Source organism: Idiotropiscis lumnitzeri, chromosome 3 (assembly GCF_059441095.1).
Source record: "Idiotropiscis lumnitzeri isolate Australia: NSW breed Sydney's pygmy pipehorse chromosome 3, RoL_Ilum_1.0, whole genome shotgun sequence".
Classification (NCBI taxonomy): Eukaryota; Metazoa; Chordata; class Actinopteri; order Syngnathiformes; family Syngnathidae; genus Idiotropiscis; species Idiotropiscis lumnitzeri.
The window spans coordinates 4,968,650-4,990,240 of NC_142393.1; the positions used below are offsets into that span (position 1 = coordinate 4,968,650).

The following is a 21,591-nucleotide window of genomic DNA, read 5'->3' on the forward strand; positions in this document are numbered from 1 at the left end:
AAAATTGTCACTCAAGACCACAAGTGTCAATTATCATTTAATCACTTACGTCTGCTTTATGTTCAAATCTACACTAAAATTGCAACTTGTCATCACTTTTAATAGCATCGGTCTCTTGCAAACAGTTTAACAACGTTTGAATAACTGTTTTTCTTGACTTCTGAAATTTCAAACAAATTATCCATCAATTTGTTGTGTACATGTAATAATAGGATGACGGCCCAATAAAGGGAAGGCAAAACTACAATGTGGCTCGTGACAAAAATGGCTAACTGATTTTCGGTTCATGTACAGCAAAAGAACTTCCATCCCTCAGAAGCTGAGCGGGTCACTCCTGAGTTGTCTCAGTTTAGTTTCTTTTTGACTGTTGTGTTCTCATGTGACTCAATGGCCTCCAGACGCTCGCTGATCCAGGCCAGGTGTCGGGACACTTTGGTAAAGACCAGCCCGTTACCTAAACAGCCTTTAGGTGGCACGATGAGCAGCCCCGTGAGAAACGCTGTCCCTCGTTCCACCGTGGCGAGAGGCATAGCGGACAACAGACCGCCACATTGCTGAGCTCTTGAACTGAATCCATCGCTACTATCCTTCCGCGTGGAATTCTGCTTGTGTCTGACTATTTTTCCTGTCCGTCCCGTCACGCAGAACATTTTATTGCTGAGTGGGAGCGAGACGTTGAGGTGGCCGCGGCATTCGTCCAAGCTCATGTAGATGAGGTTCTGGTCCAGGTGTTGGTTCATGCTTGCAGCGACTCCGAACCTCCCAGAAGTCATTAGGATGTTTTCACTGAAATCCTTGGTGGGCAGACACAGGTGGCGAAGGGTGGGGCCAAGGGGCAATGGGCCGGTCAGTTCCAGGAGGGCCAAGTCGTTGTCATGGTGGTTTAGACTGTAACGTTTGTGGGGATGGAAAGCCTTAACGGACATCGTTGTACCCGTGGTACCTAAGAGAAAAAAGCAGAAGGCCCTTATACAAGTTATGAACTGTCATCACTTCTTCTGACAAATCTTGATTGAGTGAAGTATGTTACCAGCGACGACAAAAAAATTGGAGGCTTGGGGGTCAGATTCCTGTAGGAGGCAACTGGCAGCAGTTAGGACGGTACGTGGACCCAACAAAACACCGGCACAAAGCTCCGTCCCGCCGCTTCCCAGAAGCAACGCCTGGGAACAAGACGCGCGTTTATTGCGGATGGTTGCTTATTCAGCCCCTTACATGATGTTTTTGGGGCTTGTTTCTCACAGTTAATGGGGAGAATCCGCCAAGTGAAAAATATAAATGTAAAGTGTAAGCTGTTTTAAGACCAAAAAATGATCTTATTCCTCACATTGATGTCATATTATATCCTAGCGTTGTATTTTTAGGTGAGAGTTTTTATCCAATCAGAATTCCGCTAGCTCGTGTTGCCAGGCAGATCTCACAATACCATACAGTAGCGCGCACGATTCTTTCCAGGGCCTTCAGATTCAATTGTGCGGGCAACTCGTCTGTCAAAGTTAATGGACTTTCAGATTTGATTGACAGTTGCGATAGCCAATCAGATCCCGAGTTGTTGAAAGTGACGACTTCTTACTGGCCTTACGCTAAAGGCGATGAATGCCTTTTGTGATTGGATACTCACTCGCAGGGGGGGCAGCCCTTTTCCGGAATCAACGCACCCGGAAGTCATAACTGGCGACCGTTTGAAAATCTAAAATATATTGTTGCTTTTTTAAACCGCAATGGCCGAAGGAGGGAAAAGTGTGGATTTAATTGCAGATACACCTGCGAGACGGACCTTTCAAGAGAAGCTAGGTTGTCCAACACTCACTCAGTACTGTGTAACTGTGTTTCTGCATATTATTTGTCCAGCCGTGGTGTCATAAATGATGGCATCATGAGGGGGCATGGCCCGCCACTGATATAACGTGAGCACAAATCACAAATTTGTGGCCATAAAGTCGTTTTGACTGTTGAGGAAGCTAATCGAGTGCACTTTGTCTAAAAAAGCAAAGGTGTGCTCCATTTGATTACCTAGACCAAGTTGTTCATGGGAAAGATCTTCAACCCACAAATTTTTGCATTTTGCGTGCTTATTTCATCTATATTGAGATTCAAATTTACATTACGTCTGGAATACTAATGTAAAAAAAACGCGGTCGTGTTCATGTCACCTGCCAGGGACAGTTTCCATGGTGACACATTGAGTGCGTCTGAGGGGCACCAGGCAGCTTTCCGCAGGGAAACTCCACTGAGGAAAAGACCAGATGTCAGATTGAATATCAGATGTGAGAAATGAAGTGTTTGTGAGTTGCTGTTATTTGGGACCTTCAGGCAGGCAGCTTCGTCCATCGCTGTGCAGTTTGAATCCTGCCACGCAGGAGCACATGAAAGCGTGTGAGCTCGTCGTGCACAGCTGGTGACAAACGTTGGGGCCTTCAGTGGGACACGGAAACCTTTCTAAAACGTAACATGTGCTGAAGCGGGATTGTCAGATCATTGGAGAGGATTTTTTGAGGTTACCTGCTACCACTTGTGCTTTTTGCAGCTTTCCTCCATCTTCCTGACTGTTGGTTTCTACCTCGGCTCCCAATTGGCATATGTTTCCATAGTGAGGGGAAGAGCAGGAGCAGTGGAATCCGCCCACCTTGTTTGTGCAGTTCCCTCCATGAAGGCAGGGGTTGGGCTTGCACTGGTTCCCATCTGTCACAAACAAAAAAAAATGGCTGTAATGAACAAATTCATTTCATTGTTTATTCATCCACATCACGAAAGCAACTGTGGCAAGGAAGGATTTCAGTACCTGGCAGCTGATATGAGGGGAATTCACCTAAGTCACATTTGTGAAAGTCCCAAAGCAACGCAGCAAAACTCAAACAAATCGAAAAGTCATGACAGTCAGGTCACGCAAATTTGCTGTTAACGCTTTTTTTCTTCCAATAACGAAACCAATCGCACGTGATCTTGAAAATGCAACTCTTCAAATGTCAACAGGCAAAACTGTCAAGCCGAGTCGGGTCTCGTCAATACCGGGACTAATAAATCAAGTGGGCTCTTTCACAAATTGTAGCCAAGCAAGTCCAATAATTGGTGACTGGCGTCAAGTCATGTGACTGAAGTCCCTCACCTCTGCCTGGCCCAAATAAACTCAGGCCAGTTTACTTTGCTGTCCTCTGGAAACAGGAAGTAAGTGCACAACTTTGTATCCTGTTCCAACAACATGCATTGCTCATTCTAAATAACGTTGAGAGAGCGTTGGTGGATTCAGGACTATTTCTTGAAACAAATTTTTTTTTTTGGGGGGGGTTTAAACTATTGCTCTACCATGTATCGTAATTCCATAGAATGGAAGGATGTGAGGAGAGTGGAGACATCTGGAAAACTGCAGCATTCTTAAGAGGCTTCTTAAGATTGTTGTCAGCAGCTGGATTGACTTCACAAGAATGAGTAAGCCTCGGTTCTTTCTTTTTACTCATTTTCATACAGATTTATTTTATTTATTTATTTTTTTTTTTTTGACGGGTGTGTTGCTTTGGGAAGACATTTCGCTCAGAGTCTCATGTGCTATGTCCAAAACTAAAAATAGACATCAATTTTACCGCTTATCCTGTGAGAGATGGAGCTTATCCCAACAACCAATTACTGAAGACGTAACCATGGTTTCAGACACTCACATTCACGCAATGTTCTGTTTTTCAGATGTGGGAGGCAGCCTGGAGTACCCGGAGAAAAGCCATTTGAGCACGGGACGATCATGCAAACGCCACGCAGGTAGGCCAGAGCTTTTATTCGAACCCACAGCATCACAAATGTGAGACTGAACCACCAGTTACTTCACAGTGCTGCTTTTCAATTTTTTAAGGGATTTTTTGTAATTAAATTTCTCATTCGAAAGTTATATTTTAAGTGTGAAGAAAAAGGATGAAATTCTTTCGCTCATTTAGCCTGTTTTCTCAGGCTGAACGTAGATGTGACACCACGGTTAAACGTCCTCAAACTGACGTATTTTAACACGCTCCTCCTAAATGGTAACTAACGACCACCCGTCGGCAAGATTTAATTGCAATGAACTTACTCTCGTAAGTCCTCCAGAACTCGACCTGTCGGGATACAAACATGTCAGCAACTAGAATCAGAAGACGAGCACAGGTGATGTACTACTGATTGGGCTGACCGTCTTGTCGGTGTCTTCAAAGTACTCCCTGGCCTCCTCGTAAGTGCAGCGCTCCTCGTGACATTCCCGCTCCAGGTTGCCCTGCAGAATCTCCTCCACTAGGAAGTGATTTGCTCGTTTGGAACGCAGGAAAGTGCTTTGTGCCGTTGGCGCCTGCACAAACACTGAAACACAATTCAATCAATCATTTGGACACCCAGAAGTATTATGGTTGCTTGTGTGAGTGCAAAACTCCGCCCCTTGTTTCTCTTTGGCCACGCCCACATGGAGGGAAAGATCTTATGTGACAATTGAGTGTTCTTAGACCGCTTTATAATTCATTTCTAGTAATCGCACATTTAAAGATTACGCTGGTGGCCTTTGGTGACAATCGATCACTCCGATTAGCTGTCAACGAGCGAATCAATCATGCAATAGAAGTAGTTTATGACATAGTTCACAAAACCAAAGCCAACGACATGGAAAATAGCATTAGTGAAAACATTAAGCTCGGCAAAACGTTGCTATTTACTGTGACTTATTGCTTCCTGTATGTTGAGTATTTTGGACTAGGTTCTGATTATTTTATTTCATGAAACCCCGACTGCGGATTGTTTTGATTAAACAATGACTTCTCGGTTACAGAGTTGGTTACGAAATTGCAATTGTGGGCATGCGTATGGCTGAGGCGTTGTGTCACCGTGGCCACCCACGCTGTTAAATGTTTGGCTACGCCCCTGGCTGTCCAATTTTTGCATTCGTAAAGGCAGAATTGCAGTTAACCATTTTTTGAAAAACTGTTCTATGCAATAAATCAAACAAAACAATCCAAGGCAACAAAATTAAGTGAGCGTGACTTCTTGTTTTGCGTGACCACGGATTGTTACGCCACTCAGAATGCGCCTCAACGGTAATTTGTTTGTCACCTAAATTGTGTTTTTATCCACTTTAAAAATATGATAAAATCCACAACACATCCAATGGGAATAGCCATGCTTTTCAGAAGAGGCCTAAAATCTGACACGTTTTCCTACTAAGCGGTGAAGAAACATGAGAATCATCAAATATTTGTGAAGGGCGATTGTGTCCCGTTTGCATTCGGATGACCACCAAGCACGAAGACAAAGTATCAAAAAGTTTCGCAGGATGTTTAATTCTTACCGTCTGCATTGCCAAGGGCCTGATGGACGCATGCAAGCAAAGTGAACAAGGGGAGACGCAGTCCAGCGAGCGCCATGACACCGAGTGGTCGTCGAGTGTCGTCACATCCCGGTCGTGAAGCTCTCGCTCCGCTCAGACCTGCGCGCGGTCCTCCATGACGTCCGTGAGTCTCCTCAATGTTTGTCGGTCTTCATCACGTGTTCACGTGTTGACAGCAAGCGCAGTTTGCAGGAACTCGATGTTCTTCGGACTTTGATCTCCCAAAACAAGCAGCGCATCTGTTTGTTAATTCGTTTTATTTGCAGAGAGGGCATTTCCTGATGCCAACCAAATAAGCGCTTGATTATCTTTCATCAGGGTGTCCTTAGTTCATTTTGCTAAAATAGAGCATTTCACACGCACACTATTTTTAGTGTTTATTTATAGGTTTTGAAAAATCCACAAATTTGAAAGCGGCACGATTTTACGACTTGTCTCCGCGGTCTGTCAAGAAGTTGAGGCTGTCTCAGAAATACAGCCTCCTGATTGGTCCACGTTCCCTCCTGACCCGGTCTGCGCTCTTCTTTTCGCGCAGCAGCAACTTGATGGCGGAACGGATCCATTTGATGAATTTGGACACTTGCGTGTAGACGCCGTATTTGCCTTCTTTTGCACAGCCTTCGCCCCAGCTCACAATCCCAGTGATAAAATTGGTCTTTTTGTATGACGTGACGTGCGGCCCGCCACTGTCTCCTCGGCACGAATCCATAGCTTTTTTGTCATAGCCTGCGCAGAACATGTGTGCAGAGATACGGAAGCTGCTCGATTCTTTACAAGTCTGTTGGGGCACGTAAGGGACAGAGAGGCGCTGCAGGATCTTGGATGTTGGCAGATTTTGGCCAAGACGGCCGAAACCGCTAACCATGCCGTCCTGCTGCTTCATGAGGACCTGCAAGGACAAGTTAAAGTCCGGCTTTAACAAATGTGCATTTACATGTTGTACACGACTCGCATTTCTTGGCGTAAAGAGAATTGGGATTTAAACAATCCTCTTGGGCATGCTCTTTGCTTATTGACATCATAAGGTTTTACTAAAATGTCCCAATAATGATAACATTAAAAAAAAAAAAAAAACGATAAACAAGCCACAGCAGACTAAGCCACAGTTTTCTATGTTGAAAAAAATGAGTTGTTTACTGCATGTACAGAATGATTTTGTTCTGATAATGCACATAAAAAGATTGTTAAAACTGCCTTTCAACACGGCAACAACTTTGCTAATTAAAACAGAACAGACCCAAGAGAAGAAAAAAAAAATCGAGATTTATTTAGCGTATTTTCTAAACTATAGAGCGCCCCTAGTGGTGAAAGAAAATTCCACGGAAAAGCTGCACCGTTGTATTAGCTACATGGTTCAAATTCGAGGAAAAAAGGGGCGGCTTATAGTCCGGAACATATGGTACTGCCCGCAAACAAAAGGCCGGCACACACTAACCTTTTCAGCAAAATCCGGTTCAGGAAGGCAGGCTGGCAGGATGTACCTGGAGAACTTGATGGGCGAGGCCAGTTTGAGGAGCGCGATGTCATTGTGAAAAGTGTCCGCGCGGTACAGCCTGTGGGTTATGGCAGTCTCCAGGTAGTAAGTGGCTTCAGTCCCCTCATCTACCAATAAGTCAAACTCACCTGGATGGACAGAAACCGTGTCATTTTATCACAAAAACTTCACAAGGACACACTCTGATTGGTCAAGTCGCACCCACCCAGCCTCACAGAGATATAAGACGTGTGGTTCATGCAGTGCGCCGCCGTTAAGATGATGTATTCGTTGAGGATGGTTCCGCCACAAAACCCTTGGTCGTTTTCATCGAGTAGAAGGGCCTGCATGGACAAAAACGGGGCGGGGGGGAAAGACTCACCATGGTTCGACTTTCCACATGGAAGCGCCTTTTGAGTGGAAAGACTTGGGGCCAGATTTACTATGAGCCAAAAATGGTGTGTTCAGTCTCGCTAATTGCGCACTTACGGCAATCGTATTTGAACGAGTGTTTAGCACTTGAGGCGGCGCTGATTGTTTTTACCATGGCAAATTTGGGAGAGCGCGGCACAAGTCACAAAAAGAAAACTAAAGTGATGGAATTGGAAGTGTTAGTGGAAGTGTCAAACATAATATTGCAGAAGCCAGCCAAAAGCCCTGCTTCCTTTGATTGAACGCATCTCTTAGATCATAGGTGTCAAACGCTAGTGCTGGTGAGCCGCTTCCCTGCATGCTTTCAATCTCTCCCGGCTGCAAAACACCAGCTGTGTGTTGCACCCGGGAGAGATGGGGAAAAAAATTGCAGGAAAACGGCATTCCGGGACTGGAGTTTGACACCCGTGACTTAAATCATCCAGAAGCTCCCAAATGTCATTGCTGAATAGACCATATTTCGTGGTCATTTTTCTTTCCTACTTTTCAAAAATATCCGTTCTCGCCTCTCATTTGCCTGTCTCCGCCTCGCCGCAATATGACGCAAAATTCATCTTGTGTTTGATACAGTTCGTCAAATCTTTGGCAGATGCGATCCTGTGACAGCCTTGGTTGTTAATAAATAAGCTCTCAAATATATTTGAGGAGGAATCAAGTTTGCTCTTGCCAAACTTAAGTAAATCGGGCCGTTCGTATCTGAGTTGTTCAACTCTCTGCACCTGCCATGGACATTCTCCTGGTGGACAGTCCTCGCCGTTGACGATGCGGGTCATTCCCACCACATCGGAGAAGAGTTCTTCCTCCACCACCGATTCATGCACCATTTCTTCGCTGGTGAGGTTGCCAGGAGGTGAGCTCTCCGGGAGACTGACGGCAAACGTGTCATTGCCTTCAACGTGGGTCTGGTTGAGCGCGGTGACATTTCCGTCTGTGATGTTAGGGCGCTGGTATGTGAAAATGGTCCTGGTTTTGCCGGTGATTTTGGCGCCACATTTGAAAGGCTCTGCAAGAGTTTTGGAATGTGAGGAGGAGGCTTAGGGGATCAGAATGCGGTTCATGCGGAATCCTGCTCACTATTCGATTCACAGGATTTGTCATCGGAAGCCAGGAAATATCCATCAGCGCATGAGCATACGATGTTTCCTTGCTCCACCTTACAGAAGTGCTCACAACCTCCGTTTTGATTCTCGCAGATCTGTGGTATAGCTGGACGGAAAGAGGACATGAACAGGGTGGAAAACACTTCAGATGGATGATGATCCACAGGGCTGTCATTCCGCACCAATTTCGCAGTTGGAACCCTGGTAGCCGTCAAAACAGTAGCAGGTGTAGCTGCCAATCCCGTCTTCACATCGTCCCCTGTGAGCGCAGGGCATCGAAAGACACGCGTCGCCATCTGGGTCAACCACATAACATTTGGATAAAAATAAAAAAAAAAAACAATCACCCACCAAATTATCTGCAAAAAAAATAATAACATCTCACTGCTTACCAAAGTATTTGGCCCAGAATTTGTCCTAGATAGAATAAAAAAATAAAAGCATGAAATTGGTTAAAGAGGAAGACAAGACAATTCTTGTCCAACAATCGAGTTAAATTTAAAGTAGTGTTGCGATACTCGCTTACCCTAACTACATCTACTTGCAGAAATTAATCAGGTTACCGACATACGCTAAGCAGGATGTTTACAAAAACAAATGTTTATAACTGACTATGTTAATAGTTTAAAGCATAAATATAATTATGATCCTAAAACTCTTTACATTACCTTATACGTTTACATTACATCCAAAAACAGTCGGGCTATTATTTTAAATGCGTTCATCTGATACTGTGTTTTCTGAACTGACTAAATAAAATTCGATTAGTTAGACAAAATACTTAATTTTTGCGGATGACCTTCAGAATCATAATGCCGTTAATATCAATATTACAATATTTAGGGCAACTTTTATGAGGGAAACAAGTGGCACAGTTAATGATTTTTTTTTCACCTGTGTCTGTCTACCTGAGCAAAATACAGACTTTTTATTTCTGCGGTAATTCCAAAAAAAAAAAAAAACATAAAAAAAAATGTTGAGGTTCAAGTAAGCTTCTGGAAAAGCAATCTACATAAAGGTTGTTAACCTAACTTGGGCTGAGATCTTTTTAACTGCATATGAAGTAGTTCAACATCAACTAGCAAGTAGCTAGCTAGCTAATTTCTAGCTTGGCTTGTTCATCATAACTGTACTCGTGTAAAGTAAACTCGTAAAAACCTAATTTAGGTGATTTTACTGCTACTACTTATAGTAATCCCCATTGCTAGGTTCACCTATTGCAGTCCTGCTATGTTGTTTATTTATCTGTTATTAGTGTTAGTGTTTCAAAAATTGCGTCTACAGTTTGATCAGCATCTTCGAAAATCTCCCGCGCCTCCTCCCAACTGCAGCGTTCCTCCCGACACTCGCGCTCCATGTCGCCTTGCTTGAGCTCCTCAAAGTATTTGTTAGCTCGTCTGGGCCGCAACAACACCTGACTGGCCTCCTCGGTGCCCAGGAACACTGAGGAAACCGAGAGAGAATGGCATCTTTAGAGGCATGCACGAGCATCACAACTGAAGATGAGCAGAATTGTACGTCAATCTGAGGATCAATTGTTCTTTCCATTTTTAATTAGCAATTGAAAAATCAAGAAGGAGTGAATAAGTGGCAGATTCAATTTTAGCATCAGATGAAAAATACTAAATTAAAAACATGACATTTGAGCATTCTTAAAGCTACGTTAGCTTGTTAGCCATGCCGCATTCATTAAAAGCCACGACCACGATTCGCAATAATCCATCAGCCATATAATGTATAATGTAAGTGGCTTCATCAATTACGTTTGACACGAAAGGGATGCTTCTGCCGTACAGTAGTATGTGGGAAGCCAGAGCACCGGAAGAAAACCCGCTAGAGCGCGGCGAACATGCTAACTCCACACAGGAAGGCCGGATCCCGGATTTGAACTGCAAATGTGAGCCAGCTAACTAATCACTTTCACACAGTGTTGCTGAAACCCAAACAAAATCAGAGCCTAAAATTCAAATATGAATAATCTGTCTTTTTACTGTGTGTTTAAAAAAAAAAATCAAATAATCAGCATTTTTTTTTTTTATTTCTGACTTTCAAGAGATCAAATGTGACACAAATCTACATGCGCTCAGAAAACAGTTTTGCAAATTAGTTTGTCCAATCGGGTGCTCGAACCCTCATCAGGTGTAGCGTGCTGACATCACACTCCACATACGAAACATAGAAGCATACGAAACAAACATACACATACTAAACACACAACACACACTTATCCCCCCCCCCCCCCCCCCACTGTCCATCACATCCTTCGAACGTACCGTGAGCGGTGGCCAGGCGCAAAAACAGCACGCCAAGCGTCAGTCCACCAAAACAAAACATGGCGTCCGGTGGCGAGTTGACGAGAAGAAGCTCTTAGTGGCGTTGGGATGATCTGAAGTCTGAATACACAGCGAGGGGCAGGAAGGGAGGCCGATGACCTCTGTGGGGGAGGAAGGGGTGTCAACGTGTTCGAGTGGACCCATCTGGATGGGAGGGGACTACTTTTGTCAAAAAGGTTTCACATACTGTACAACTACCACATGTTGGAATCCGAGACTTTCCCTGGAAAAGGAATGTTATGAATGTTACGACTCTAGCGAGCAATGAAAAATAATTAAAAAAAATATACACTTTTTTTTTTTTTTAATGGCTTACTTGACAATGTTGCATACATCACAGCATGGAGAAAGCACAGGAAGAGAAAGTGAACTCAGCATGTTGAAAAAACTCATTAAAAGGAAACAAATACATCAGAAGGTAACAACTAAAATCACATTTATTAATGGCAGAGGCATTAAGTTAACATAATAAAACAAAAAATTATATTGACTGATTCACAAATTCAAAGAGAAAATGTTTCTCTCATTTTGTCCTGGGACATGGTGAGCATTTTGTTCCCATTATTTGGATATGTTCATTAAAATAAAATGTCCCCAGAATCGTCAGGATGTTCCGAATCAAATCGTCACGCTTGCCACCTCCATCGTAGCCGTTATCTGGTTGTTGTTCTCGTTGCGAGGAACAGCGCCTATCTTCTGAAATAAGGACCGACCTGGACTGGGCTTTGAAGATAAACAAATGTGAAAGGAGAATGTGAAGTGATTACGTCGACGCCAATCTTTCCATGCGGAGCCATGCTACGTTCAACCTGGAATGAGAGGCTTTTTTTTCTGTTGAGTAATGTCATGCTGTTACCGTTTTGGGGGGGCGGAGTCATTTATCTGCTTCTTGTTGCCTTTTCTTGTCTGCCTCTGAGGTTTTGGTTGGCTATATGCACTTTGATTAGGATCTTCTGTCGCGGTTTTGAGTCTGTTCTGTTTGACCGGAACATTTAGAACAGTTAATACGAAATGGCCCATAGGTGTGAACGCTTGTCATTTTTTAAACATTTTTTTTTTTACATCAGGCCTGTAAACAAACCAGATAAAATTCCCTCTGCTGTTTCCTTACTGGGCAATTTATTTCATAGTTGATTCATTTTGTGAGCCTAATAGCACATTTGACAGTGTCATTTTTTTTTGGGGGGGGTGGAGGACAAGGAGGAACACAAAAACTCAGCAAACAATGATGACAAAGAGAATAGAAAATAACTGAATGTTTGTTTGTTTTTATTTCAGACCCGGAACAACATCCAATTACAAATTAGTTAAATGTTGCGCGTTCAACTACTTTCTGTTGCATCATGTCAGGCGACATCGTTGTTGCGGCCGTGTTCCTGGACTCCACCCAGTCAACAAATTTGGCCACGTTGGTGTAAACGCCAAAGTAGCCTTGGGTCGAGCAGCCCCGCCCCCAACCCACCACGCCCGAAAGGAAGTGGGTGGAACCGTAGACAGTGCTTAATGGGCTCCCGTCATCTCCACGGCAACTCTCGTGTTGACCCTCCAGGTAGCCGGCGCATAGCATGTTGTCGGTGAAGTTGTAGCGGCCTTTCTGGGAACACTGGGAATTGGGAATGATTGGCACCGACATCTTGCGGAGGATGGGGGAAGTCGGGACACCCACAGAGGCGGTGCTGTGCTCGTTTCCTCCACTGGTCCTCTTGCCCCAACCGGACACAGTGTGGTAGCGCAGAAGCAGCAACTCGCGCTCTGCCAAGTCTTTGGTGGGCAGGCAGATAGGTAGAGCGTGGCTACTTAGCGATACGGGTCTACTCAAACGCACAAGTGCGATGTCGTTGTCTCCTGTCGACGGCTTGTAATTCTCATGAACGACCACCGTTGAAACGGGGATTCTTTGTTCCGTGCCATCGTCAGCGTCTATGTTGTGTTCCCCTGGAAACGCAATCCAAGTCAGGTCAAGTCAGTTTTAATTTTGATGTCCCCCAACTGAAAACGCACGTCCACAGTCTCACCACCACCAATAACTAAATAAATGTCAAGATGAAAGGAGTTGCAAAGAGAAGCAGGTTAGGAACGCTCTGCATGGATTGCGTTGAGACAAATCTATCGCCGTATCAGTGATGTTTCTAAAATCAAGTTGAGACGATGACGAGAGGAAGGGAAGCTCAATCAAACCGAAGAAGTGATTCGTGGTCGTGGATGACGTCATGTATTCGCCTACCTGCCACCACAGTCAGTTTGTCAGGGTTGATTGTGTGGACACAGTGAGCTGCGGTAAGGACCCGGTCGGGACGAATCAGAGCGCCTCCGCAGTGACTGGCTCCGTTCAACTGAATCAGAACCTAATGGGGAATAAAAAAAAAAAAAGAAAATTCACGATCGTTACAGTGTGAAGCTATCTTCGTAAAATGCACAGTGCCTCATCAGTTTCTGTTTTGGATTGGACCAGACTACCGAATGACAATCTACGGGCCGTTGGTGATGGCACTTGCACAGCGTCTCAGTTTGTCAGTCATGTTTCATGACGAGAGCATCTACCTGCCAAGGACACTCTCCTTTGGTACAATGAGTGGATCCAACAAGCCTCGTCTGACCCATCATGCTCTGATTATTTGGCGCGAGTTGACCGCATGGAAACTCCACTGAAAGACAGAAATGAAATTTTAGGAGGATTTAAGTACCATTTGTGCAGTATTTTTTGTTTGCTCACAATTGCCATAAAGTCTTGTAGGCTACAGGAGAGGTGCCGTGACTTCTGGAAAAATATTTGTGGCTTGTGAGCACAAACTATGAGTTAAAAGCTTCCACCATATAGATAATTGATTGCTTTCAAACTGATTGCTAAATGGGCACGTTTGAGGCCAGTGCTTCTCAAATAGTGGGGCGGGCCCCCCTGGGGGGGGGGCAGTGCAATGCTGAGGGGGGCGCTTGCTTTTTTTCACACCATACTATGTAAAGTGTAATTACACCTCCACTCCAGTAGTTGGCAGTGGCGCTCTCATTGCTTATTGTGCACAGTGAGTATTAACTCTTCGGTGTAGGCTTGTTTTGCAACGAAAATGCTGTTATTTATAGTTGCAGCTGAGGTGGGGGGCGCAAATTGTTTTCTCCTTGCTAGGTGGGGTTGTAACAGAAAATAATTGAAAAGCACTGTCTTAGGCAGTGCTCAATGCTGTCCACTGTGAGTGTAAGAGTTTTAGATCATGTCTGTTTCTCACTAGATCACAAGAATAAAAACGCTTTAACATAGCGAGCAAATGGCCCAGTTAGCAACATTAATTCGATTTGTAAAGTAGTTTCTCTCTGTTTGGGACCATGGTGTTTGTACTGTTAGACCTGAGCACCCCCTAGTGTAAGCATTGCACATTGGCTAGCAACGGCCGATAAATATTGCTTTTAATTCAGTTGAAATAGGTTAAGTTCATTTCTATTAAACAGGCATTCAAATAAATAAATCAAAGTCATCTTCAGCTATTTCCAAAAGACGCCCACCCTGAGCGATGCACTGTCGTCCATCTTCGGCCAGGACGTAGCCATCAGCGCAGAAGCATTTGCGGCGTTTCCCTGACCCGTCACAGAAGTGCTGACACTGGCCGTTGTGGAAAATACACTTGAGCGAGTCTTCAAACACTGAAATATCGGAAAGGGGCGGCACAATGAGCGATGACATCATCACATATGCAGTACATACTGATTCGGTCGTTATTTCCTGCCGTACCCATCTGACAGAAGCGTCCTTCAAAGCCTTCGGCACATTGACACTGGAAGCCGGTCCCAGCGGTGACACACACGCCGTTGTTAAGACACGGGTTGACTTTGCAGGGGTCCCGACCTGACAGCACAATGATTGAGAACAACAGCAAAAGTTAGACCGAAGACCAGGAGCAGAAATTGATTGTTAGACCGAAGCTCGACTTACGTTCATACGTGTCCCAGAATTGCCTCTGTGGAAGAAAAGAACAGCAAGTGAGTAATCTGGTGCTCAGCTGTCATTCCAATTAATCTCACAATTGCAACTAAGGGCTTTACGATTTATTGTTTTGGGGCCTTAGTCCCGCTGCTTGAATGCTAGGCGGCAAGTTATCTTGCGCCGCGGGAGTACGGACTTTATTTGAAGTCCGCACACAGCAGCAGCAACGAGCTGCGTGATGCAGAACTACTCGACTAACAAGTAGCATTTTAACCGAAGAGGCCAACGAGGAGTCGCTTAGCGTGCTAATCGCTAAAGTGAAATACAGAGTCGGGAACGACCCCAAATAAGTGCTTAGGTGTGCAGTCGACTTTTAACAGAAATCTTTGAGGAGAGTCAGCAGCTATGAACAGAAATGTTGTATTTCAATCAAAATGTATGGAGACATAAAATAAGAGAACGGCTACATTAGCAATTTAGCAGACGCTCTCACACCGGAACACATAAACGGCTGACGTCATCGAGGTTCAATGTCAAATATATATGAAATATTTAGAATCTCAATAATAATATTTGCACTATTTTTCACCACAGAGTACTGAATTTTGAGATCTACACAATTAGTCTGAAAATTATATAATTTAATCAATTTAGCTTTGCTAAAAGGACAATGATTTTATTGCCATTTAATCTGACCTTTGTGTACAAAGAACATGTTCATTTGTACAAAATATAAAACGTTTTGGGGTTTAAAAAATGCATTCTCACATACACGTTTACACATAAATATAAAATTGGCATTTTTTTTCATGTTATGTAAATGTTACTGTAAATTGTGCAGAAAAATGCAAATCAAATCGAAATCCCAATATCTTGTCTGAAAAAACCCAAAACATTTTTTTTTATAAAATCGTCCAGCCCGAATCGCAACACAGCAACGGTACGTAACTGACGGGGGAACTCAAATTACAGCTGTAAGTATCTTGTCTCGATAAAGATCGGGAAACACTCATGTAACGAGTTGAAGGTCAAAAGGCAACCGGCTGACCGTCATGGTGTCGTCCTCAAACACTTCTCTGGCCTCCTCGTAGTCGCAGATCTCCTCGCGGCATTCCCTTTCCAAGTTGCCCTGTTTGAGTTCCTCCAGGAATCCGGAGTTTGCACGTCGCCATCGGCTCAGCACCGCCTCGGCCTCCTGCTTCTCCACAAACACTGATGGCAAACATGCACGTATAGTTGAGTCATGATTCACAAACTTTGTTCAGCATTGATAGGATGTTAGAAAAATGACAACTTTTTGTACCTAAGAGACAAACCTGCGGCTGCAGTGATGCCAAACAGCAGAAACAGCAAAATGCAACTTCTCGCCAACATGATGTCCGCCGTTTAACTCCCAAAAATCAAGTTCCAGGCGAGGCAGAGCCTTTAAGCGAGCCCTCGGTTAAACCTTGCGACCCTCGGACTCTCCAAAACAAACACGTTCCCCTTTTTCCATCCGGTCTGTCAACAAACCAGAGGTCGATTTTGCTTTGGATGAATTTTGGTCTGGTCTATTTTATCGTTCCACAAAAAAAAAAAAAATTGCTTCGTGGGGAAAAATGCCTAAAGAATCTAGTTGTAGTCTGATAAATATTAACCCAGCAAAACACTTTTTAAAATCTCAGTCCGAGACTCGGCTTTGATTAAAAACTATAATTTGTCTGTGAATGTGAGCAAGTGTTACATCAGGTGTGGGCAAACTACGGCTCGGGGGCCAGATGTGGCCCGTTAAACGTTTTAATCCGGCCCGCCGAACTTGAAAAAAATTAAATGAATAAACCTTATTAATGTTTTATTTTCTAAATACCGTGGTGTGTCAAAAACATATTTTGTTGTAATGCTTTTGTTCACTTTCATTTAAAATTAAATGTATTATTTTTTTTTCTCCGTTGAGGTGAGGCCACCAAAGCACTCCATCCATCTGCTCCTGGTCCGACCCCTCTGTCAAATTTTAGAACCCATTGTGGCCCGCCAATCAAAAAGTTTGCTCACCCCTGATTTAAATGATAGTTTATCCAAGGGTCATTTCCAAATTTACAGTCTTTTGATGTACAGGTCGCTTTAGAATGCTTCCTACTTTTCCTTTTACGTCTCAACGGCGCCACAGCACACACGTAGAAGCCAGGACACTTCCAATCATTTTCGATCAACCTTTATTTAGTTCCTCTCCCTAATAAGCATGTCCTATTTCCTCGGCATCAACAACATGTCACGTCAACGTTTATTTCACAAAATCATTGAAAACACTTTTTTGCTAAAAGGCGGCACAAATTCCCCATCCAAGTGCTAATGATTGATTTCATTATGCCAATAGATGACCTGTTGACATTTTTTTTTGGATGGGGGTGCGTTGCAGCCACACATGCCGAACATGCCAACAACTGCCATCTTGTGGCATCTTAGAGCATTTCAGAAAGAACAAAAAAGAAAAAATCCAATCCAATGAAACTGCAAATATACAAGAAAATTTCGTGTCTAGGCTTGAAAATTATTCATGGGAAACAAAAATCCAGAGTGAGGGGAAAATGCTTTTGTTCATGATAAATGTATCAGATCTTAACGTTCCGAGCTAAAGAGGGTGCATGATGATTGATAAGTTGGCGCTCAAGTGGTGAGGTTGTGCAGTGGAACTTGTGTGTCGTTGGTGAGCTGGGCTGGTGTCGCCGTGCGGTTGTGTATCCACTGCAGGTAGTTGGAGACGCGCGTGTAGATGCCGTAGTGGCCTGGCCGGGCGCAGCCCTTGCCCCAGCTCACGATGCCCAGCAGGAACGTGGTCTTCTTGTACTCCGTCACCAGGGGGCCGCCGCTGTCACCCTTACACGAGTCCTCCCGGCCCGTTAGGTATCCGGCGCAAAACATATTTTCCGTGATTTGCACGCCGCTCTCCTGGATGCACTGCTGCGTACGTATGCGAGGCACCCGGAGGCGGCGCAGGAGATGTGAGGTGGGGCCGTTCTCGGCTCTCCGCCCCCAGCCGCTCACCGTGTGTATGCTGATGGCCCACAGATCGCGCTCAGCCAAGGACTTTGTGGGCAGGCAGGCCGGTACGGCGTGTGGCGTGTAAACCACAGGCGAGGCCAACCGCAGCAGGGCGATGTCGTTGTCCGCCGTCCTCTTTTCATAGTGCTCGTGCATGAGGATTTCAGACACCTGGATGACCTGCTCTGTTCCCTCCTCCACCTCGGTGTTGTGCTCGCCTACCAAATGGAAAGCAGTTAGAGAGCAGTCTCAACATCACACGGGACATTGTGCTGTCACCAGTGGTGGTAAGGAACAAAGTCCAAATTTATTGTTCCTCTACTTGAGTAGGTTATCCAGTTGTCTAGACTTTATTTGAGGACAGCGGTGACGTGTTTGACTTGTGAGTCCCCCAAATGCCCAAATCTTTTTACTTATATCTCTACATTTGGAGAAAGGTAAATAAAAAAAATAAGTTAAACATTTGTAGATGCAATATTTCCTCTTCCCTTCTTTTGAGCAGGAATCTCAAACTCAACATATGTGGGGCGCGCTGGAGATTTCATCAGGGCTGCATCAAGTACAGCCAGAGCTGGGCACTTGACTCTGTTTTTACTGGTCAGTCCCCTGCCCTCCAGCCGCAACTTGGGTAACCTTCCGGCTTCGAACCCCCTCCCCGGCCTTCATCATAATTTTTTTTTTTTTTTGTCGTTTGCCCAATTTGACGCGTAGGTTGAGATTAACTTTTGGCCGCGTCGCGACCACATCACACACCAAGGAGGGCCGATTCGTGGGTCGGACTAAAATCCACTTCAGGCCACGCTTAGACGAGCCCTTTTTTAAAATTTGTTTCCCCCATCCCTTGCCCCAAAAATGGACGTCCAGCGGGAACATTCCGTCCCCACGACAAACTGCCCGCTCTGAGTAAAGTATTCCACATAAAAAAAAGGTTTTGAGTATCCCCCCCCCGTTGGGTGACTTGTACCTGCAACCACATTTAGGAACTGGGCCTCAGTATCTTCCAGGCAGTGAGAAGCTGTGAGGATCCACATCGGTTTAATGATTACGCCGCCGCAGAAACCTTTGCCTTTATAAAGCAGCAACACCTACAAGAAGCATCCAGAAAAAACATTGAAGTGCACCAGACCTGCAGGAAGAACACGTTTCTGTGCAGATGCCTCTGGTCGAAGCATTTCCTCAAAGCAGCATAGAGAGTACCTGCCAGGGGCATTCGCCTTTGGGACACTCATCTCCACCCACAATCCGAGCACGAGGGTCAAGCCGCTTGGCTTTGTTTGGATCTTGAAGGACTGGAGCCACGCCACACGTTATTGACTCTGAAGCAAGGAAAATGATCTGTACTTTATCGGACATTTCATAGATGTGGAAAAATCCAAGCTTGGCGCCACTCGCGAATAAGCGCTTCCAAGACGAAGAGAGAGGCTAAAGTGGCAGTTAAAAAGATATCGGCTGTAATTCACATTTCAGCAGCTAAATTGATTCGAAAAACCGATGTGGTGTCCATTCAGTCATTGTTAACACGATCACCGGAATTCTCGAAATAATTCAGGAGATGGCAATAAATAAACGAGCCTAGCCTACCATTGAGTGTTTTTTTGTTTTTTTGTCTTTGGTTCTGTTTAACTGACAATCGGTGAGACTGTACGGTCGATCTCAAAGTTAACCCAAACAAACATTGGAAATGCCTTCAACAAACCCCGTGGTTGACGCGCTTCACAAGTTGTTGGATAGATTTTTTTTTTTTTTAATTAAGGAAATGGAAAAAAAAGTTTTGGAGCTCATGGCTTCATTTCATTCTGCTACCTGGAAGTATCCACTACCTACTTTCCAAACATTATGAAATCTACTCCATGTGTGATCACATCACGTTTGTTTATTTTATTTTAAACTTCATCTTAACAAACTTAACCCTTCCGAATAACTCCAAGCTCACCTTTGGCCATGCAGCTCCGGCCATCATCGTTCAGGACGTATCCATCTGCACAGGAGCAGTTGACTCTTTCTCCGCTGTCGTCCGCATTACAGAAGTGCTCACAGCCTCCATTTTCGAGCAGACACGTGTCTGGCCGGGCATGTTCGTCTACGAAACACAACGGGATTCTTGCTTTCCTGGATCAAAGACGCATGTGAGCATGTGACGTCGCCTTACCGAGCTCACAGTTGAGGCCGCTGAAGGGCGGCGGGCACAAGCAGTTGTAAGACGCCGGCAGGACCGAACAGCTTCCCCCGTTCAAGCACGGACTCGACTCGCAGCTGTCTGGAACTGCGCGATGCCACTTGGTCAAGTTACTTGTCCATAACAAGTCCAAACAAGAAAATGCCATGCAAGGTGCCAATTTGCAAGTGTATCTGCAATTAAATTCCCTCCTTCAGCCATTGTAGTTTAAAAAAGCGGGAATATATTTTAGATTTTCGAATGGTCGCTAGTTACGACTATTTGGTGTGTTGATTCCGCATAGCGCTGCCCCCTCACAAGTGAGTATCGAATCAGAAGACGCGTTCATCACCTTCAACGTAAGGCCAGCGAGAAGGCTTTCCTGTCGTCAACTCGCGATCTGATTGGCAACGCAACTGTCAATCAACTGTAAAAGCTCCCTTGAGACACAGAACAGACGCCTGCACGATTGTATCTGAAGGCCTCGGACAAATAGTGCGTGCTACTGGTACTATGAAATCTGCCTGGCAACACGAGCTATCTGAATTCTGATTGGATAAAAACTCTCATCTACAAATTCAACACCAGGATATAATATGACATCAATATGAAGAATATGATCATGATTTCTTGATTATGTTAGGCCAGCAGAGAAGACTTTGAAGGCCTTGACCGCCCACCACTAGTAAATGTACACTTGAACTATTATTAGCACTAATGCTACAATGGTACTGAGTTTCGATTTTGGTTGTGACTTCCCAATATTTGTAATTGGGCACACTTAACAAGCATGTATACGTATTGTCTCAGTTTTTCCTTTTCACCAATCAGACAGAAATTATATTGGCATAATTTAACACATTTTCTACTCACAAAACCATTGTCGTCCAAACAAATTAAAAAAAAAAAAAAAAAGCATTATCAAGTTGAAATGGGCCTTATAAGTACTTGTTCTGCTTACTGCTGTATGTCTTCCAGAACTCGTCCTGAAAAAAGACAAAGCGATTGATCACTGAAAGGACACGTGGTTGGAGATGAAGTTGAAAACAAAGCAGGACATGCCAACCGTGGCCTCTTGATGCTCAAACACTTCACGTGCTTCCTCGTATGAGCACCTCTCCTCCAGACACTCCCTCTTCAGATCGCCCTTCTGCAGCTCCTCCAGCCAGCCCGAGTTGAACCGTCTGGTGCGCACCAGGACGCCGCGCGCCTCATCTGGATCCAGAAAGACTGAGGAACGAGCACACTACAGGTTTGAAAATTGGAATTTGGCACCTCTCCGGGGGCTGCGTCAATATCACGCGACATAATTTCACGAATGGTTCCCGCACTACTTCTTCTCTGACCTGATGCCAACGATGGCGAGCTAAAGACGGTGAGCAGGCTTACAAAGACGCTCAAGCACGCTGTTGACGCCATGGGAATGCTGGTTGTTCTGAAGTCCATTAACCCCAACATTGGTCAAATGCTGATGAGCCTGAGGAGAAGACTCCGCCTCCTTTATGTTGCTGTTGGGAAGAAGTTTCTGCGGGCCCTCTGCTGGTGAGCATTTAACGCGACGAGTTCATTTCGTCCAGCTGTCATTTTGACCAATCATTTACATGACAACAGTGATTTGGATAGCAAACAGTTGACTTTCAAAAGGAAATTTGGGGAAAACACTGGTCTTTTTGTATCTGCGGAAACACTGAAAGCTACATTCTTTTTAAATCAGAAATGGGCAATATACGGCCCGGGGGCCACCTCCGGCCTTTTCGTAGTCTCTGACTGGCCCTCCCTGAGACAATGAAGTCAAAATAAAACAAACAATGCATTTTACGCTTTTACTTTGACC

General features: G+C 44.6%; 5 protein-coding genes across 6 annotated transcripts in view; 1 reads left to right on the forward strand and 4 right to left on the reverse strand.

The window, feature by feature from the left end:
* Positions 1 to 24: 24 nt before the first annotated feature.
* prozb (protein Z, vitamin K-dependent plasma glycoprotein b) lies at positions 25 to 5,529 on the reverse strand. Its single transcript, XM_088291752.1, has 8 exons — positions 5,294 to 5,529; positions 4,154 to 4,317; positions 4,055 to 4,079; positions 2,503 to 2,682; positions 2,308 to 2,439; positions 2,154 to 2,230; positions 1,031 to 1,163; positions 25 to 943 (listed from the first exon to the last, which is right to left on the reverse strand). Exons 1-8 carry the CDS (start codon positions 5,367 to 5,369, stop codon positions 345 to 347), a joined length of 1,386 nt encoding a protein of 461 aa, XP_088147878.1. The 5' UTR covers positions 5,370 to 5,529; the 3' UTR covers positions 25 to 344.
* setdb2 (SET domain bifurcated histone lysine methyltransferase 2) overlaps positions 5,335 to 21,591 on the forward strand; it is a 29,529-nt gene continuing 13,272 nt past the window's right edge. Inside the window, exons 1-2 of one of the 2 annotated variants that reach the window (XM_088291748.1) lie at positions 5,335 to 5,456; positions 20,736 to 21,299. In XM_088291748.1, coding sequence (XP_088147874.1) covers positions 21,175 to 21,299 — 125 coding nt within the window. In that variant the 5' untranslated portion in view covers positions 5,335 to 5,456; positions 20,736 to 21,174. The remainder of the gene's footprint in view (positions 5,457 to 20,735; positions 21,300 to 21,591) is intronic. The other variant, XM_088291749.1, reaches the window with a different exon arrangement.
* Positions 5,697 to 10,756, reverse strand: f10 (coagulation factor X). The gene is made up of 9 exons (XM_088291751.1): positions 10,612 to 10,756; positions 9,621 to 9,781; positions 8,731 to 8,755; positions 8,521 to 8,634; positions 8,313 to 8,444; positions 7,958 to 8,241; positions 7,033 to 7,150; positions 6,768 to 6,955; positions 5,697 to 6,221 (listed from the first exon to the last, which is right to left on the reverse strand). The coding sequence occupies exons 1-9, from the start codon at positions 10,670 to 10,672 to the stop codon at positions 5,799 to 5,801; spliced, it is 1,506 nt and encodes a 501-aa protein (XP_088147877.1). The 5' UTR covers positions 10,673 to 10,756; the 3' UTR covers positions 5,697 to 5,798.
* f7i (coagulation factor VIIi) lies at positions 11,924 to 16,064 on the reverse strand. The gene is made up of 8 exons (XM_088291785.1): positions 15,901 to 16,064; positions 15,633 to 15,796; positions 14,594 to 14,618; positions 14,393 to 14,506; positions 14,167 to 14,304; positions 13,213 to 13,316; positions 12,896 to 13,016; positions 11,924 to 12,606 (listed from the first exon to the last, which is right to left on the reverse strand). Exons 1-8 carry the CDS (start codon positions 15,956 to 15,958, stop codon positions 11,975 to 11,977), a joined length of 1,356 nt encoding a protein of 451 aa, XP_088147911.1. The 5' UTR covers positions 15,959 to 16,064; the 3' UTR covers positions 11,924 to 11,974.
* On the reverse strand, positions 16,760 to 21,207 carry f7 (coagulation factor VII). The gene is made up of 8 exons (XM_088291753.1): positions 21,104 to 21,207; positions 20,824 to 20,987; positions 20,719 to 20,743; positions 19,752 to 19,865; positions 19,536 to 19,682; positions 18,800 to 18,918; positions 18,567 to 18,687; positions 16,760 to 17,820 (listed from the first exon to the last, which is right to left on the reverse strand). The coding sequence occupies exons 1-8, from the start codon at positions 21,201 to 21,203 to the stop codon at positions 17,228 to 17,230; spliced, it is 1,383 nt and encodes a 460-aa protein (XP_088147879.1). The 5' UTR covers positions 21,204 to 21,207; the 3' UTR covers positions 16,760 to 17,227.

What these genes read in the sequence shown, in the direction of transcription:
- f7i (XM_088291785.1), bottom strand. Translation starts at nt 15,958, where the DNA reads ATGTTGGCGAGAAGTTGCATTTTGCTGTTTCTGCTGTTTGGCATCACT. An exon ending in TGGCATCACTGCAGCCGCAG is followed by an intron (nt 15,797 to 15,900) that starts GTTTGTCTCTTA and finishes GTTTGCCATCAG; the next exon opens with TGTTTGTGGAGAAGCAGGAG. An exon ending in AAGGAGAGTGTCCTTGGCAG is followed by an intron (nt 13,017 to 13,212) that starts GTAGATGCTCTC and finishes ATTCCCCATTAG; the next exon opens with GTTCTGATTCAGTTGAACGG.
- prozb (XM_088291752.1), bottom strand. Translation starts at nt 5,369, where the DNA reads ATGGCGCTCGCTGGACTGCGTCTCCCCTTGTTCACTTTGCTTGCATGC. An exon ending in TTGAAGACACCGACAAGACG is followed by an intron (nt 4,080 to 4,153) that starts GTCAGCCCAATC and finishes GTATCCCGACAG; the next exon opens with GTCGAGTTCTGGAGGACTTA. An exon ending in ATGGAAACTGTCCCTGGCAG is followed by an intron (nt 1,164 to 2,153) that starts GTGACATGAACA and finishes TCTTGTTCCCAG; the next exon opens with GCGTTGCTTCTGGGAAGCGG.
- f7 (XM_088291753.1), bottom strand. Translation starts at nt 21,203, where the DNA reads ATGGACTTCAGAACAACCAGCATTCCCATGGCGTCAACAGCGTGCTTG. An exon ending in GTTCTGGAAGACATACAGCA is followed by an intron (nt 19,866 to 20,718) that starts GTAAGCAGAACA and finishes GGCATCGCGCAG; the next exon opens with TTCCAGACAGCTGCGAGTCG. An exon ending in GTTCCTAAATGTGGTTGCAG is followed by an intron (nt 17,821 to 18,566) that starts GTACAAGTCACC and finishes TCCATTTGGTAG; the next exon opens with GCGAGCACAACACCGAGGTG.
- f10 (XM_088291751.1), bottom strand. Translation starts at nt 10,672, where the DNA reads ATGTTTTGTTTTGGTGGACTGACGCTTGGCGTGCTGTTTTTGCGCCTG. An exon ending in CAAATCCTGTGAATCGAATA is followed by an intron (nt 8,242 to 8,312) that starts GTGAGCAGGATT and finishes AAACTCTTGCAG; the next exon opens with AGCCTTTCAAATGTGGCGCC. An exon ending in CAGGAGAATGTCCATGGCAG is followed by an intron (nt 7,151 to 7,957) that starts GTGCAGAGAGTT and finishes TTGTCCATGCAG; the next exon opens with GCCCTTCTACTCGATGAAAA.